The sequence below is a fragment of the Leuciscus leuciscus genome, assembly GCF_965113295.1.
Source record: "Leuciscus leuciscus genome assembly, chromosome: 19".
Taxonomy (NCBI): Eukaryota; Metazoa; Chordata; class Actinopteri; order Cypriniformes; family Leuciscidae; genus Leuciscus; species Leuciscus leuciscus.
In genome coordinates, this window is record NC_138743.1 from 29,691,207 (window position 1) to 29,706,439 (window position 15,233).

At 39.3% G+C, this 15,233-nt stretch overlaps 1 protein-coding gene across 2 annotated transcripts in view; it reads left to right on the top strand.

Moving 5' to 3' along the window:
• Positions 1 to 15,233, top strand: part of syne1a (spectrin repeat containing, nuclear envelope 1a) — a 128,531-nt gene that overhangs the window by 93,209 nt on the left and 20,089 nt on the right. For both annotated transcript variants that reach the window (XM_082147623.1, XM_082147624.1), the window contains 29 exons: positions 482 to 613; positions 762 to 862; positions 1,706 to 1,868; positions 2,225 to 2,344; positions 2,456 to 2,614; positions 2,714 to 2,929; positions 3,030 to 3,131; positions 3,862 to 3,981; positions 4,084 to 4,284; positions 4,668 to 4,841; positions 4,924 to 5,055; positions 5,812 to 6,008; positions 6,146 to 6,278; positions 6,369 to 6,551; positions 6,665 to 6,814; positions 6,923 to 7,099; positions 7,348 to 7,503; positions 7,655 to 7,810; positions 8,378 to 8,548; positions 8,638 to 8,771; positions 8,862 to 9,045; positions 9,216 to 9,398; positions 9,875 to 10,024; positions 10,106 to 10,260; positions 10,366 to 10,513; positions 11,665 to 11,759; positions 11,845 to 12,079; positions 12,158 to 12,352; positions 14,366 to 14,491. In XM_082147623.1, the coding sequence (XP_082003749.1) occupies positions 482 to 613; positions 762 to 862; positions 1,706 to 1,868; positions 2,225 to 2,344; positions 2,456 to 2,614; positions 2,714 to 2,929; positions 3,030 to 3,131; positions 3,862 to 3,981; positions 4,084 to 4,284; positions 4,668 to 4,841; positions 4,924 to 5,055; positions 5,812 to 6,008; positions 6,146 to 6,278; positions 6,369 to 6,551; positions 6,665 to 6,814; positions 6,923 to 7,099; positions 7,348 to 7,503; positions 7,655 to 7,810; positions 8,378 to 8,548; positions 8,638 to 8,771; positions 8,862 to 9,045; positions 9,216 to 9,398; positions 9,875 to 10,024; positions 10,106 to 10,260; positions 10,366 to 10,513; positions 11,665 to 11,759; positions 11,845 to 12,079; positions 12,158 to 12,352; positions 14,366 to 14,491 (4,548 nt within the window). The remainder of the gene's footprint in view (positions 1 to 481; positions 614 to 761; positions 863 to 1,705; positions 1,869 to 2,224; positions 2,345 to 2,455; positions 2,615 to 2,713; positions 2,930 to 3,029; positions 3,132 to 3,861; positions 3,982 to 4,083; positions 4,285 to 4,667; positions 4,842 to 4,923; positions 5,056 to 5,811; positions 6,009 to 6,145; positions 6,279 to 6,368; positions 6,552 to 6,664; positions 6,815 to 6,922; positions 7,100 to 7,347; positions 7,504 to 7,654; positions 7,811 to 8,377; positions 8,549 to 8,637; positions 8,772 to 8,861; positions 9,046 to 9,215; positions 9,399 to 9,874; positions 10,025 to 10,105; positions 10,261 to 10,365; positions 10,514 to 11,664; positions 11,760 to 11,844; positions 12,080 to 12,157; positions 12,353 to 14,365; positions 14,492 to 15,233) is intronic.

The window sequence follows — 15,233 nt, forward strand, 5'->3', positions numbered from 1 at the left end:
TTGTTGTGAAAGATGTTCCACTGCTCTCCAGAAACATCCATCTGAAACAAAGACCTTTAACAAATTGTGGGGCAAGTCTGGAATTTTTAGCCAGCTCTTGTAAATGAGACTTGTTGGTGACATGTAAAAGCCTGATGCAAGCTGATTTGGGTCCATCTCCTGTTAACTGACCTTTAACCTCAACTTAGTGAAAAGATGTTTTGCTGTACCTTTAGCGTGTGTGTGTGTGTGTGTGTTTCCCAGAAATGGTGTCAGAGAATCTAGGTTCATTGTTTGGACACCTTCTATAATATAATTTTACTAAACATAAATTTGTATCTGATATAAAAAAAAAACTGTGCTGAAAATAATCAAATCAAAGCTTTTATAAATTGTATAATTTTCTATACTTATTTTTTAACATTTAAAAATGACAAATTTCATTACCAACAACTTTGCCATACATTAACGTATGTAACTGACTTCTATGTCTTTATTTAAGGGGTCACTTCAGGAGCAGGAGGACACTGAATCAGACTCGTCTCTGTCTCAGAGCCCCAATATGATGGACTGGCTCATTCAGGCGCGATCCACACGTAACCAGCAGCATCAAGATACCGTGCAAAGACAGAGGGTAGACAATCAAACAACAAATGATATCAATAAACTTTACTAGCACATTATATGCTGATATTTACATGGTCTTTAGAAAGACATCCTAGTTGCATTTTAATGGGCAGGAATGGATTTAGATTTTTGACATCAGCTCTTATATAATGCAGGAATTAGAGGAGCAGCTTGGCGAACAGAAGAAGTTACTGCAGTCTGTAGCATCTAGAGGGGAGGAGATTCTCTCACAGAGAACAACACCTAATGGAGAGAGGTCGGTCCTGCTCACTTTTCCATTATCTACATGTTCACGTCTTTCTCTAGCTAGCACACTATAACTGCTCTTCTACAAACCATGCCTGCCAATTTAACACAAATTTGGTGCGATAAAATAATGCAATATTGAAGTCGGCATGAAATACAAAAAATTCTAGATTTCTATATTCTATATTTTCTTAATGCATATTATAGATCTTATTGTGAACAATTCATACATACATATGTTTTTTTATGCTTTGTTTAATTAAACTCTGACCTTCCAGTGAAAATGACTTGACTTGACTATGGCTTGCTAAAATTTACTTGAGTTAAATTTACAACCCTTTTTAAATGTAAATGATCACTGTACACTCCCAAACACTCCCGGTCTTCGTCCGTGTAGACGACATACTGCCGATAATTCACACAAACCCCCCTTTTACCATTGAACGTCCTACAATCGGCGCAGCACATGATTCATATACCAGCCATTCTGGACCTGACTTCCACTTTTAGTTGAACTTGTGCAACCCCACCTGTGCAAGCTTGTGTTCATCTGCTTTCACGTTTGAGTTTTCGATAATCTGTTACACTTGGATGCACATCACCATACACAAGAAAAGATTTGTGTTAATTAAAGCAATTAATCATGGATCAGTATTCATCTGGTGACTATTCTTAGCAAAAATGTATGATATAGAGTTGATTCATTGTGATTTGATTACTAATTGTCATATCATGTAAGCAGTTTCTTTTAATAAGTTTTAATTTTAATTAATTGACAGCTATATTGCAAACATATATGAAGGACAGTATGTAGCACAGACTCATAATGAGCTTCTTTCTTCACTGTTTGTAGTTCTCCTGCAGAACTTTCTGAAGGGGTTGATGGTCAATGGCCTGAGAGCATGAGCACAAAGGATCAAATGAGAGTCAAATGGGAGAACCTGAGCAAAGACCTTAACAACAAACTACAGCTGTCTGTGTCATTAAACACATTGGAGCAGGAACACTGTCACACGGTACATATTCAACTTCAACACTATACTTTAGCTTTGTTTTTCCCTTACAACCTTTGTAGACCCATTTAGCGACTTGTTAGCAACCGCCTTTTACAAGACAAGTAAAAGCTTTAAAAACATCAGGAGGGGTATCACTGATGTATTTTATGTCATAGTATAAAACATTAAAATATATTGACCTTTCAGGCATTTAAAAAAAAAAAAACATTAAAAAAAAGATTGACTTCAGGACGATGGAACCAGAAGTTCTGGCCTACAAAAACATCCCTGCAGCACTAATTGCTTGTCCCCTAAAAGAAGAAAACATAAAGGCTGCCTCTGTGCTCTAAATAAATAAGGACCATCCTCTCTCTTAGCTATACCAGCCAGTGTCCAGTCCCTGTGGACTCTTCAGAGGGGAGCAAATGAGTCAGGATATCCTGTCACCCAGAAGTCTGTTTGAAGGATTCAGCCAAGACCTGGAAGACTTGCCTCAGGTACTGCCACTGAACATTTTAACATGATGTTAAACTGCACCAGGATTTTGTATTACTATAACTAGCAAAGATTTATGTTCAGCTATTCGTTCCTTTATGTCCTCCCTACAGACAGGGGGTGCTGACACCAATCGTGCATGTGCTCTGGAAAGGGCTCTCTATGAGGCGGTGTCCTCAGCTTCCTCCTGGCTGGACAATGCTGAGAATGAGCTCGTATCTGGCCCAATATTATTATCTGATGACTCAGAGACTCACCTGGGCCACCTAGAGGTCAGACATAGTCATTTTCATGAGAGTCTTAAAGTATTTTTGTTATAAGAAACACTAACACTTTTTGGCACTATATCTTTTCTGCTCTTGTCTCTTCAGGGTTTGGGTAAGGAGGTAAAGAATGTCAGCGAGGAGGTTTGTAAATGTCGGGTTGTGCTCGGAGGGACAGAGCGGCTATGGGATGAAGGTGGAGAAAGTGTTTTGGTTGAGGAAGTGTTAGACAGTTTGAAGGAGAGACTAAAGCTGCTGGACAGAGTGCTGGAGCAGCGATGTGACTGCATGAAAGACAAGCTGCAGGAACTCACTGTTTTCCAGGTATGTGGCACTTGTATCTAGTTATTTTTAATCAATATATTGTTTTTTCTCGCTTGCTTTTTCTCTCACAAATACATTTTCCTCTTTGTCTATTTCACAGACTGAGTTGAGACTGTTGCTTACTGCACTCAGTGACTCAAAGTACCAGCTTTTGCAGAAAATGAACGCAGCTATGGATCGGCCTGCTTCTAAACAAATGGAGGTCAGACACACATTCAAAATGACATAAATGTTTGCATGACCCCAAGCAATACTTTGTTAAAGGACAAGTTCGGTATTTTACACTTAAAGCCCTGTTTACAGATCGTATCTGATGAAATAGAACGGTTAAGATTAAAATTTGGACACATGCTCCTGTCCCGAGAATTTTAGGTTTATTTAGCTTTTGTGGACCTATTTTGCCAAACGCGTCACACCCGTGATTCTTCCGTTGAGAGCTTGAATAATAGACACTCCAGCCCAGTTGGTGGCGATAATGCACCTTTGCCAATTGCAAGCAAACCACGGGCATTTCATTGAATACACAGAAGAAGCAGAAGAAGAAGCGGCGGAGTAATATCGTAAAGGTGCTGCGGTCTCACAGCACGTCCTATTAAGTCAATGGAGTTGGACAAAAACTACGATAAAACCTGTTGGAATGCATCTTTTTCAGCGATTTTTGATGGAACATATCAGTGAACACCCCCTGACCACTCGGTGAGTTTCACGTCTTTGTAAACGAAAGTTTAATGTGTTTTTAGGACGGAATCTTCCAGTGCATATAGACAACCATTGTGGGGGTGGTGGGGTGGACAGCAGCATGTGTCCAAATTTTAATCTTAACCGTTCTATTTCATCAGATACGATCTGTAAACAGGGCTTTAAGTGTAAAATACCGAACTTGTCCTTTAATCGATCATGAGTCAGATCAGTGAAAATTTCAATGTAAACAGATTCTGGCAGAAGCGGAGGACAGTCTGAGGGAATTTGAACAGAAAGTTTCTGAGATGAGAAACAAAGGAGAGACACTGCAGCCCAGCCAGCTCTGCACTCAAGAGCTGCTGAAACTACAGGTACACACATCTGTCTCTCTCTTGCTGTTTGCTTTAGAAACAGCAATTACAGTTGCTGATTTCCATTTTACTTTCCACTTGACATTGTGTTCTGCTGTGCAGGATGCTTATGAAGTTCTGGTGGAGATGGTGGGATCCAAACGGAGTGGGCTGAACCAGAGTTTGGTTCTAAAGGCTCAGTATGAGAGAGCTCTGCAAGACCTGGTAGACTTGGTAGACACCGCCCAGGACAAAATGGCTGCTGATCAGAAAATGAAAGTGGGATCAGTGATTGAGGTTCAGATTCTCCTAGACAAACACAAGGTACAACAGCCGTGTTTTGTGATTAATTGGTTTTAATATTATTATTATGTTATTTTACATTGTAATAAAATCTCACACTTTTACTGTTTTACTGTATTATTAATTAAATAAATGCAGTCTTGGTGAGCATAAGACACTTTTGTTCAAATTTTTTTTTTTTACATTTTACAAACACCAAACAATAGTGTACACATACTGTATAAATGTTACAGTCTTTCTTATCCAGGAAAACCAACCAAAAATATTGATGACTCTCATCTCATGCAATCAAATTCTCTCAAGAATGTGAATGTCAATGCCACCTACTTTCTAAAATAATTTATTATATAGTGATGTTTGGTCCCCATGCACTCATATTTTCTGTCTGTCTTTTCTTTCTGCAGGAGTTTTTTCAGGGGCTAGAGACACATGTTGTCCTGACACAGGCCTTCTTCAGGCAGGTCAGTGGGTTGGTGGTTCAGCGGGAGGTCCAGAGCCTGGAGGAAACTGTGGCTCAGGCCCAGGCTGTACTTAAACAGGCTCACAAACGAGGAGTGGAGCTGGAAGGCATCCTGGAGGTTTGTGTTTCTATATAAGATAGATGCAGATTATAATAAGTGCGTATGGAGTAAATAACTGTCATGTGTTTTGTGGGATCAGTGGTGGAGCAGGTTGGTGGGTGATTATCAGGCCGTGTACAGGCAGCTGGAGGCAGTGGAAAGCAGCATTCCCAGTGTAGGCCTGGTGGAAGAGACCGAGGACAGACTGAGGGATAGAATTGCTCTATACCAGGTACAACTCCTTCACACACATAGATCACTGAATCAGACACGGTTACACCATAAAATCAATACAACACCAACCATTATTTTACATTACAGACATTACGTTACAGTATCGCATTTGTGAAGTATTAGAAATCAAATTGAGAATGCCTTTTGAATGAATCAATTCAGGAATTTAAATTGAATCTAAATTAGAAAACTTGATGTGAATTTGAATTTAAGAAAGTAAAATTATACTTTACACCTTCATATATTATTACAGATAATAGATTGGGATCAGTAAGATTTTAATATGTGATTAAAAAATACAGTAAAACAGTAATATTGTGAAATATGATTACAATTTATTATAACTGTTTTCTATTTGAATATATTTTAAGATGTAATTTATTCCTTAATTAGCTTAATTTTAAGTTGTCATTACTTTGATCGCCAGTGTCACATGATCCTTCTGAAATCACTCTAATATGCTGATTTGCTGCTCAAGAAACATTTCTCATTTTTATCACTGTTGAAAACAGTTGTGCTGCTTAATATTTTTGTGGAGACTGTGATACTTTTTTAAGGATTCTTTAATAAATAGAAAGTTTAAAGAAACATTATTTATTTGAAATAGAAATCTTTACTGTTACTTTTGATCTTTTTTTTATTAAAAAAAGATCCCAATTGTAGAATGGTAGTGTACATTAGGAATGTTAGAAGATTTACAAGGGTAAATCTAAAACTAAAAGGAAGGGTGTGTTGACTATCCCACTCTCTGTAGCGTCTGAAGGCCGGTATGTCTGAGTGGCAGCCGCAGTTGTATAAGTTGTTGGAGGATGAGAAGAGGCTGCCTTTACATGTGTCTTGCTCAGAGCTGGAAACTCAGCTCAATCAGCTGGGGGACCACTGGCTCAGCACCACCACAAAGATCAATAAAGAGCTGCACCGCTTGGACTCCACCCTCAAACACTGGATCAGGTCAGAACATCCGATCACTTTCTCTTTGCGATTCTCTTCTGCCTTAAAGAATGACTACTGTAGAATCTTTATTGAATTTGGCCTAATTGTTTATTCAGTTTATTGATGTCGCATGGTGTCTTCACATTTCATTGTAGGTATCAGAGCCAGTCAGCTGAGCTTAGCCAATGGCTGAGTTCGGCACTAGACCGCCTGGAGTTTTGGAGCACTCAGTCTGTCACAGTACCTCAAGAGCTAGAGACCGTCAGAGACCATCTTCATGCCTTCCTGGTGAGAATGGCCATTAAATATCCTAATAAAAGAGGTTTAGGTCTCACTTGTCTTTCACAGACACACTCTATATCATCTCTGTATCTGCAGGAATTCTACAAAGAAGTGGACGCCAAGTCGTCTTTGCGCACGTCAGTTCAGAGCCAGGGAAATCAGCTACTCCGGTTTAAGAAAGTGGACACGGCGGCACTCAGGGCAAACTTGGCCCAGGTAGACACGCAATGGGCCGATCTTCTCACCCGAATCCCTGTGGTCCAGGAGAAACTCCACCAGGTATGATAACTGGGGCTGGTTGCACTGGCCCATTTCAGTTAAAGAAGGGTGTGCAGATAATGAACAGGCTCACGTGGCTATGCTAAAAATTGCATCCATGTTGTGACAAACAGCTGCAGATGGAGAAGTTGCCATCCCGTCATGCAATAACAGAGCTAATGAGCTGGATATCCCTCATGGAGAATATCATCCAAGAGGACCAGCAGAAGATCATGGGGGCCGTGGAATCTGAGGTTGTGCAAATGTACCTTCAGAAATACAAGGTAAGAAAAAGTTTGAATTTTATTTATTTTTTTTGAATAAAACATGGAATTAGTCATTTTGTACGCCATACCAAATTTCTCTCTGTCTTTATTGACCCCTCACAACAGGGTTTCCAGATTGACCTGTCCTGTAAGCAGCTGACTGTGGACTTTGTGAATCAGTCAGTTCTGCAAATCAGCAGTCAGGACGTGGAGGGGAAACGCAATGACAAAACGGACTTTGCTGAGCGTCTTGGGGCCATGAACCGCCGCTGGCAGATACTGCAGGGACTCGTTACAGAGAAGGTTAGACATACATTTTTGCTGTTTTGCAATTTTTGCTGGAACATGCATCATCAGGTTTTTAAAAAAAAATTCAATTCAACTTTTCATTCAAATTGTTATGATGATAAATTTTGTACTGAAAAGATAACACAAATGCCAAAAACAAGTGTTTTTACAAGTGGACTGTGACTTTTGGACCATAATTGTATGTAATTTACCTTTTAAACATTTTTATCATATACCAAACTGGTGCCTTCTGTGTTTTACAGATTCAGGTTTTAGAGGGTCTGCTTAAAAACTGGTTAGAGTTTGAGAATGTGGTTCAGACTTTGAAGACCTGGATTAGTGTACAGGAAGAGAAACTGAAAAAGAAGCACAGGATTGAGGATGTTTCCTCAGCCCAGAATGCACTTAAAGATTGTCAGGTAGATACTACACCCTAGCTGTTAGGCTCTACACAATACACAGTACACTATATGGATTCATGGGTAAAGATTGCATAGATAATACTAAAAGAATCCATGTGCTCTGTTGTTTTGAAAGATTGATCTGACTGTCTGTGTCTGTGTATGCTAGGAAATGGAAGTGTTGGTAAAGGAGAAAGAGAAGGATCTGGAGAGGGCTGAAGAGAAAGGATGCTTACTAATCCAGGATAAGAAAGGCGAAGCCAGCTCTGTTATTATGGACACCCTAAAAGGCTTAAACCAGTCTTGGGCCAATCTGGATCACATGGTATGTTTCACGTAATGCATTTCAGTAAAGCATCTAGATTTGGCATTTGTAATCTTCATGACGATATTCGTTAGCATTAGTTAACTACGTTAGTTAACCGGAACTAACAATTAAAAATACTTCTAAAGAATGTATTAATGTTGGTTAATGTTCATTTCAACATTTACTAATACATTAATAAAATAAAATAAATGTATCCATTAATATTATTTAATAACCATGCGATATGATGAACCCTAACAAAAACCCCAACAATGTTGTTTTTTATGAACTAACATTAACAAAGATGAATAAATACTGTATCAAATGTATTGTATCAAATACTGTATCAAAAGTTAGTTAATGCATTTACTAATTTTAACTAATGAGACAAATAATACTGTAAAGTGTTGTAAGCCATTTACAGTGTTTACCTTGAATTTGTTTCACTGAATTGATTCATAACTACATATTGGTATGTGTTTTTTAAGCTGCATCGCTCACATAGTAATGGACACAATATGTACTATCACTCAGTTTTCATAATCAGCCTGATCAGTCTTAAGTGAGGTTTGTGTGTCATTGCAGATCGGGCAGCAGACGGTCAGTCTCCGGTCAGTGCTGGATCAATGGAGTCTATATAAACAAGCATATGAGGAGATTCAAGGCTACCTGATGGAGGGACGTTACACCATCTCTCGTCTGCGCCTTCTCACCGGCTCTCCAGAAGCTGTGCAGGTTCAAGTAGAGAATCTTGAGGTGCAAAACTGTGCAAAACATGAATGAGGTGTCATTAGCATTATTTGGAGCAAGAACCTAAAATCACCATGGGTATTTGTGTGTCTCAGAGTTTACAAGATGAGCTGGAGAAACAGGAGAGCAGTTTACAGAAACTGGGCTCCATTACGCAACAGCTGTTGAGAGATTGTCATCCCTCAGTGAGCGATTCACTCAACACAGCACTGGGTGACGTAAATCTCAGGTGAGTTTCAAACGCCTCTTGTATCTAATGAAGACACTGATCAGTACAAAGTGATCCGAAATCATTGATCTTCTTCTGATCTGCTGTCAGGTGGAACACGCTGCTGGAGCAGATCTCAGATCAGCTGAGGAAGAGTAAGAGCCTGCTGCAGCTGTGGCAGCATTACAATGCAATTCATGCTCAGAGCAGCACCGACATCCAGAAACTAGAGGAACGGGTGGAACATCTACTCAAGAGCGCCACCCACAGAGACATCACAGAACAGGAAGTAAAGGTGAGGATTTATGAATGCATGGTAGGTTTGCAAACCTCTTAAATATTTGTGTTTATGTCAGTGACACAAAAGTATGTAATCAGTTGGTAATATTGACAACTGTGTGCCGTTGTAAAATCTTTGTAGGAATTGCCACAGTGTTCCTCTTTGTAACACTGGCATTTCTTTAGGGCCTCATGACGGCTGAGGGATCCGTAGAGTCTGTCCTGCAGCAGCTGGATGAGTTTTCAGAGCAGCTGAGACAACAAGTGGACCCCTCTGCCATGACAGCCTTCCATACAGACCACCTGTCACTCACTCAGCGATTGGCAACAGTTGGACGCGCCCTCCAAAGACAGCAGTCTCTGCTAGAGGTTTGAATGATTTAGATTTGACCTTGTGCACATAGACATCTTTAAACAGAACATTTATACAGTTTTCACACTTTTATGTTAATAAAATATGCAATACTGTTTAAAAGCTTGGGGCCAGTAAGTTTATCTGATGTTTTGGTTTCTTATGCTCATTTATTATATAAAAAATACAGTACAAACAATGAATTGTTTTTTTGTTTTACATTATAAAAGTCTTTACTGTCACTTTTGATCAATTTAATGTTTTCTTGCTAAATAAAAGTATTCATTTCCTTCAAAAAATAAGTCTTTACTGTTTCCAAACCTTTGAACGGTAGTGTATATTTTAAATTAGATTAGATTTATTTTTAAATTCACACTCACTTTCATAGTTTTGACACTCTTGTGTGTGACTTGCATTTTGTAACTTTCACAAATGCCAGACTGTAAAGCCTGTCAAATATAAATGGTTTTTTTTTCTCCTTCCTTTCCCCAAGGTGGGTGTGAGGGACTATGAGAGGTTTAGTAAGGAGTTGCATTCGCTGAGTCAGTTGTCAGAAGAAGCTGAGAATGTTCTGAAGGAACCAGACTCAGTTGGACCTCCAGATATCTCATCTGTGCTGGAGGAACACATGGAAAAACTTAAGGTAAAAATTGTTGACCATTTTCCTGTAAATTTTTAGGTTGTATAAACACATCTGAACATTCTCATATCTATGTGTCTATAGACCCAAATGTTAAAGCTGAGTAGTCTTTCTCCTGATCTGGAACGTCTGAATGAGTTGGGTTATCAACTTCCCCTCAACGATAATGAAATCAAGCGTTTGCAGAACCTAAACAGGAGTTGGTCATCTAACTCTGCTCACATAATAGAGAGATTCAGGTTTGTGTGGTCACTCTTGATCTACAGTAGATGTCCAATTTTTGTGTTCTCCATAAACATGTGTAATATTTAGTTGCGTGCACCTCTGTGTATTTGTTCGAGCAGTAAACTTCAAGCCCTGGTACTGCAAAGACAGACCTTCTTGGAGAAGTGTGATGCTTGGATGAACTTCCTCACCCAAACAGAGGAGAAGCTGGCCGCTGAGATCTCTGGGAACTACCAGAGCCTGCTAGACCAGCAGAGAGAGCATGAGGTACTGATAGACAAGTATTAATTCATGTTAATAAATTAAGTCAAGTCAAGTTTATTTGTATAGCGCTTTTCACAATACAGATTGTATCAAAGCAGCTTCACAGTATTAAATTAAAATAATACAACAAAGTTTGTTTCAAGAGGAATTTATTGATTGATAAAATTAAATTAAATTAAATATCCCCAAAATATCCCCAACTGAGCAAGCCAAAGGCAACAGTGGCAAGGAACCGAAAAACTCCATCAAGTGACCTAATGGTGTCCTAAAACTCCATCAGGTGACCTAATGGAGAAAAAAAACCTTGGGAGAACCCAGGCTCAGTCGGGGGCCAGTTCTCCTCTGGCATTTATGAGCTAGAGGCCGGATTGTAGTTTGAACTGTAGGATTATATGAATGCCTGGCTGAAGAGATGCGACTTTAATCTAGTTTTAAACTGGGAGAGCGAGTCTGAGCAACGAACAGTATCAGGAAGACTATTCCAGAGTTTTGGAGCCAAATGTGAAAATGCTCTCCCTCCTTTAAATTAGACCTTATTGTAGTGTTACTGATTTTGTTATTGAAAGAAGTCTATTATGCTCACCAAGACTGCATTTATTTTATCAAATAAATGCACAGTAAAAAATTAATAACTGTTTTCTATGAATGTATTTTTTTAAACATAATTTATTCCTGTGATGGCAAAGCTACATTTTCTGCATCATTACTCCAGTGTTCAGTGTCATAGGATCCTCCAGAAATCATTCTAATATGCTGATTTAGTGTTCAAGAAATTCCAGAAATATTTTTCTTATTAGGACAAATTTTGTCCCCATTATATTGATGTCAATATTCAGTTTTTCATTTCAAAACTCACATTATAAGATAGCTATATTAGCAAGATGTATCAATTTAAAAATAATCAAAATATACAGCATAAAATGCATTGAGGCATAGTTTAATGATCTACTTTATAGAACTGCTCTACTAAACTTTTTTCTTTTCTTTTTTTTTTGCGTGTGTGTGTGTGTGTGTGTGTGTGTGTGTGTGTGTGTGTGTGTGTGTGTGTGTGTGTGTGTGTGTGTGTGTGTGTGTGTGTGTGTGTGTGTGTGTGTGTGTGTGTGTGTGTGTGTGTGTGTGTGTGTGTGTGTGTGTGTGTGTGTGTGTGTGGATAGCTATTCCAAGTAGACATGTTTAGTCGACAACAGATTCTATACTCTATCATTAATGATGGACATCAGCTACTGAATCAGGGACAAGTGGAGGACAGGTAATGTTAGTTTATTTGTTTATTCTTATTCTTTCATTCAAAAATACTTGAAGTGACAGTCTTTTCATTTTGACTTACACAAAAGGGATGACTTTGGCTTGAAACTGGCACTGCTTAGTAACCAGTGGCAAGGAGTAGTGAGGCGGGCCCAGCAAAGACGGGGTATTATTGACAGTTTGGTTCGGCAGTGGCAGCGGTACACAGATCTGATAGAGAAACTGCGCCATTGGTTGCAAGAGGTGTCACTGGAACCAGAAGACCAACAACAGGGAGCAGCAGTAGCACTACAGCAGATCCGTGGAATGTTAGACCACATACAGGTAAAGATATAGCCTTAGTTGTGTAAACATAGAAATAATAGCCTCAAGCAATATGGACGTTCACTTTTCTCCCTCTAGCTGAAGGAGCGTGTGCTCCAGAGGCAACAGGGCAGCTACAACCTCACGGTGGAGGCTGGAAAGCAACTCCTCCTGTGGGCTGATGCCAGAGAAGAGGCCTCGCTTCACACTGAGCTCACTGGTGTGCAGGAGCACTGGAGGACCATTAACATCCGCCTCGATGAAAGGAAGAAAGAACTGCTTTCATTGTTACGGGTGAGTTAAGAGTAAATGTTAATAAAAACATATTTGGGTGCACTAACTGTTTGACTTGTTGCATATTCGCTTGATTTAGTTGTTCATATTATTGGCAAAGTATAAAGTTGAATAGTTGAGTAGAGTGTTTTATTTATTATTAGCACATGTATGATTAGTGGTCAAAGTCTGAAACCACTGGTAAAAATGCTTCTCTTTTGCATTTTTTCTAATAAAATAAAAGTGTTTCTAATTTAATTATCAGCACAACAATTTGAGTGTAAAAATGTCATTTAAAAATGAAAATTAATTTCAGACGTTTTTTTTTTAGAATTGCTTCATAATTTTCTTATTAGTCACCTAGAAATAGTACAGACTTTTGTCAAATGTTATTTATTTTAAATATGTTTACTCTAAAATTATTTATTTTAAATGTATTAATTTTACATTCTAAAAATTTATTTTTAGGCTTTTATTTTCCGGCTTTTCAATGTGATTTCAGACTTTTGGACCCCACTGTATGAATGTGACATGCTGTTGCATTGTGGGATAATTTCTTGGTGCAGTGTTATGTGTTTTGTAACAGTTTTAGGGTTTTATAGTACAACATATGTCACAGATTGTTAAGGGCTAAGTGTTCTGTGAAATTAGGGCTACAAGCTATTTTGAGCTAGCCTGACTACGTCAGACTTCGTACTTCCGCTCAATTTCAGTTCGCTTCAGTACTCAGTCTGAGATAGCGACCTATCTCCCAGTTTTCCTCCGGCCTCAAAACAGCCGGCCAATTAACGAACAGAGGGCGGGCTGAGAGCCGTGACGTAGACGCTAAGATTGTACCGTGGATGCGTAGATTTACTTCACATAATCTGCAAGTCGTTCACAGCCATGTTCACTCCGGTATTTCGCTCGATGGTTTTGTTTTCGCATCATACATGTGTTTACAGTGGAAGTTCGATGCGGCTGAGCCGGCGCATAACACACGTCATAACCAAACGTTACGTGATTGGCTTACGGGTAACCAATGATTTTAAACTTCAGACAAGCGCCCACCCGCGAGAAAGAAAACGCTTTTCAATTATGCCCTTTCAGACTCTGTCTACGAAGCAAAGCGAAGTAGCAGAGTTTGGTATTACCAGGCTAATTTTGAGCTACAAAAATCTGAAATCTGAAAATATAGCTGCGGTGCTAAATAATGCAAAACAAAAATCAAATATACAAAGCGAAGATTCTGCAAACCTATAAACGTATCTCTTGTTCATAGTGCTTTTCCTAAAAGAAAAGAGAGACAGTGAAGGACTTTGCATCTGACCTTACAGAGCAAATAGAGGCAAGCTACTGTAGCATAGTGAGAGGGAGAGGGAGAGAGTGTGATGTGTTTAGTGTGTGCATGTGAGGGGGATGAAAGAGAGAGAACGAGAGAGCTGAAGGCGAGAGAAATATCTTCAGTACTGTGGGAGGCAGTCCGAGCGGTGCTGCGCTGCCAACACAGGGCAGCAGGGACAGGGAGACATCCGCTCCATTTTGACGCAGCACACTTGGGGACAGACAACAAATTTGGATTGCAAAGGAAAATGGCTCCTCTTCCCTTCGGGCTCTGCCTCTTTCTCTTCCTCTCTCTTCCACATCCCTCTGTTTTCTCGGATGACATGATAGAAGAAGGTACCTCACTGCTTAATCTCTGCATGATAATCTTTCTCTCTGTGTCTCGGGACCATGGCCCTTTGCTCTGGCCACGTTTAAATAAAGACCTGGCTGGATTTGGTTATATATGACTTTCTCTATTACAGTCCTCCTGATTACCAATGATGATCACTGTATGTCTATATCCGACTTTTGTAATAAGCATGTTCATCAGCGCACACAAAAAAACCTGCAAAGCTTGGTGTTTCTTAAATGGATAATGGCAAACCTTGCTAGACTGTGCACTGCAGCAACTGCAGAGTGGCATAAAAGGACGTGCAATCCTTGAAAAGGATCATGCTCACTTTCTCTCATGATTTCACAATATTTGTTTCTTTCTGGCTATGTGTGCAGGACTGGGATCAGTGTGAGAAAGGAATTGCTGCATCGCACGAGAAGTTGAGGGACTTCAAGCAAAAGCTCTCTGTGCCTTTACCCAACCACCATGAGGAGCTGCACACAGAACAGATTCGCTGCAAGGTACACAAATGAAATCTGACTCATCTTGTGTCCTATGAGCTTCTAGAAACGTGTTGCTTCAGCAACATCTAAGTATCTTTCTTATCATTTGTGTTAAGGCATTTCCTAACCAGATTTGACGTGATAACACAACAGCATCTCTGGTCTAGATTATTATGCTAAATATTTGTTTGTGCAGTCTGCTGCTGTCAACCACTGCATTACTTTATGCCCTTGCTTACTTCATGTAGAATGTGTGCAACGCCCTGATGCTTTGATTAAGGGTTCATTTGAGAGGTGTGTGTAGTGTAGAAGAAACTTTGTGAAAGTGACATCAACCTCTGATCTCTATGAGCTAGACTATCAGCAAGAGTTTCTTTGACTTTGCCTGAGGGAAAGATGTTGAGGTGCATGCTAATCATGCTACAACCCTTCATGTTAGCAGAGACGCTGAGGTTTAGGGGGACGTGCTTATGCAGCAACAAAACAAAAGTGTTACCAGCTTTTTCTATTCTAATTATTTCTTGACACAGATTGTGTGTTTATTTGCTTAATGTCTTGTTGACTGTTGTTATTTGTGAGTCCCATACCATATCTGTATTAGGATTATACAGTGTAACACGCTGTGAATGCTTGCTGAGATATTAATATCAACAAATATAAAAAAAAATGCAATTAATGTCATCTGGTTTGTGTGTGTGAGGGGAAGAATATGTGCAGACACATCTTACATTTTGTTTGTTTAAATACTTTTATTAAGTCC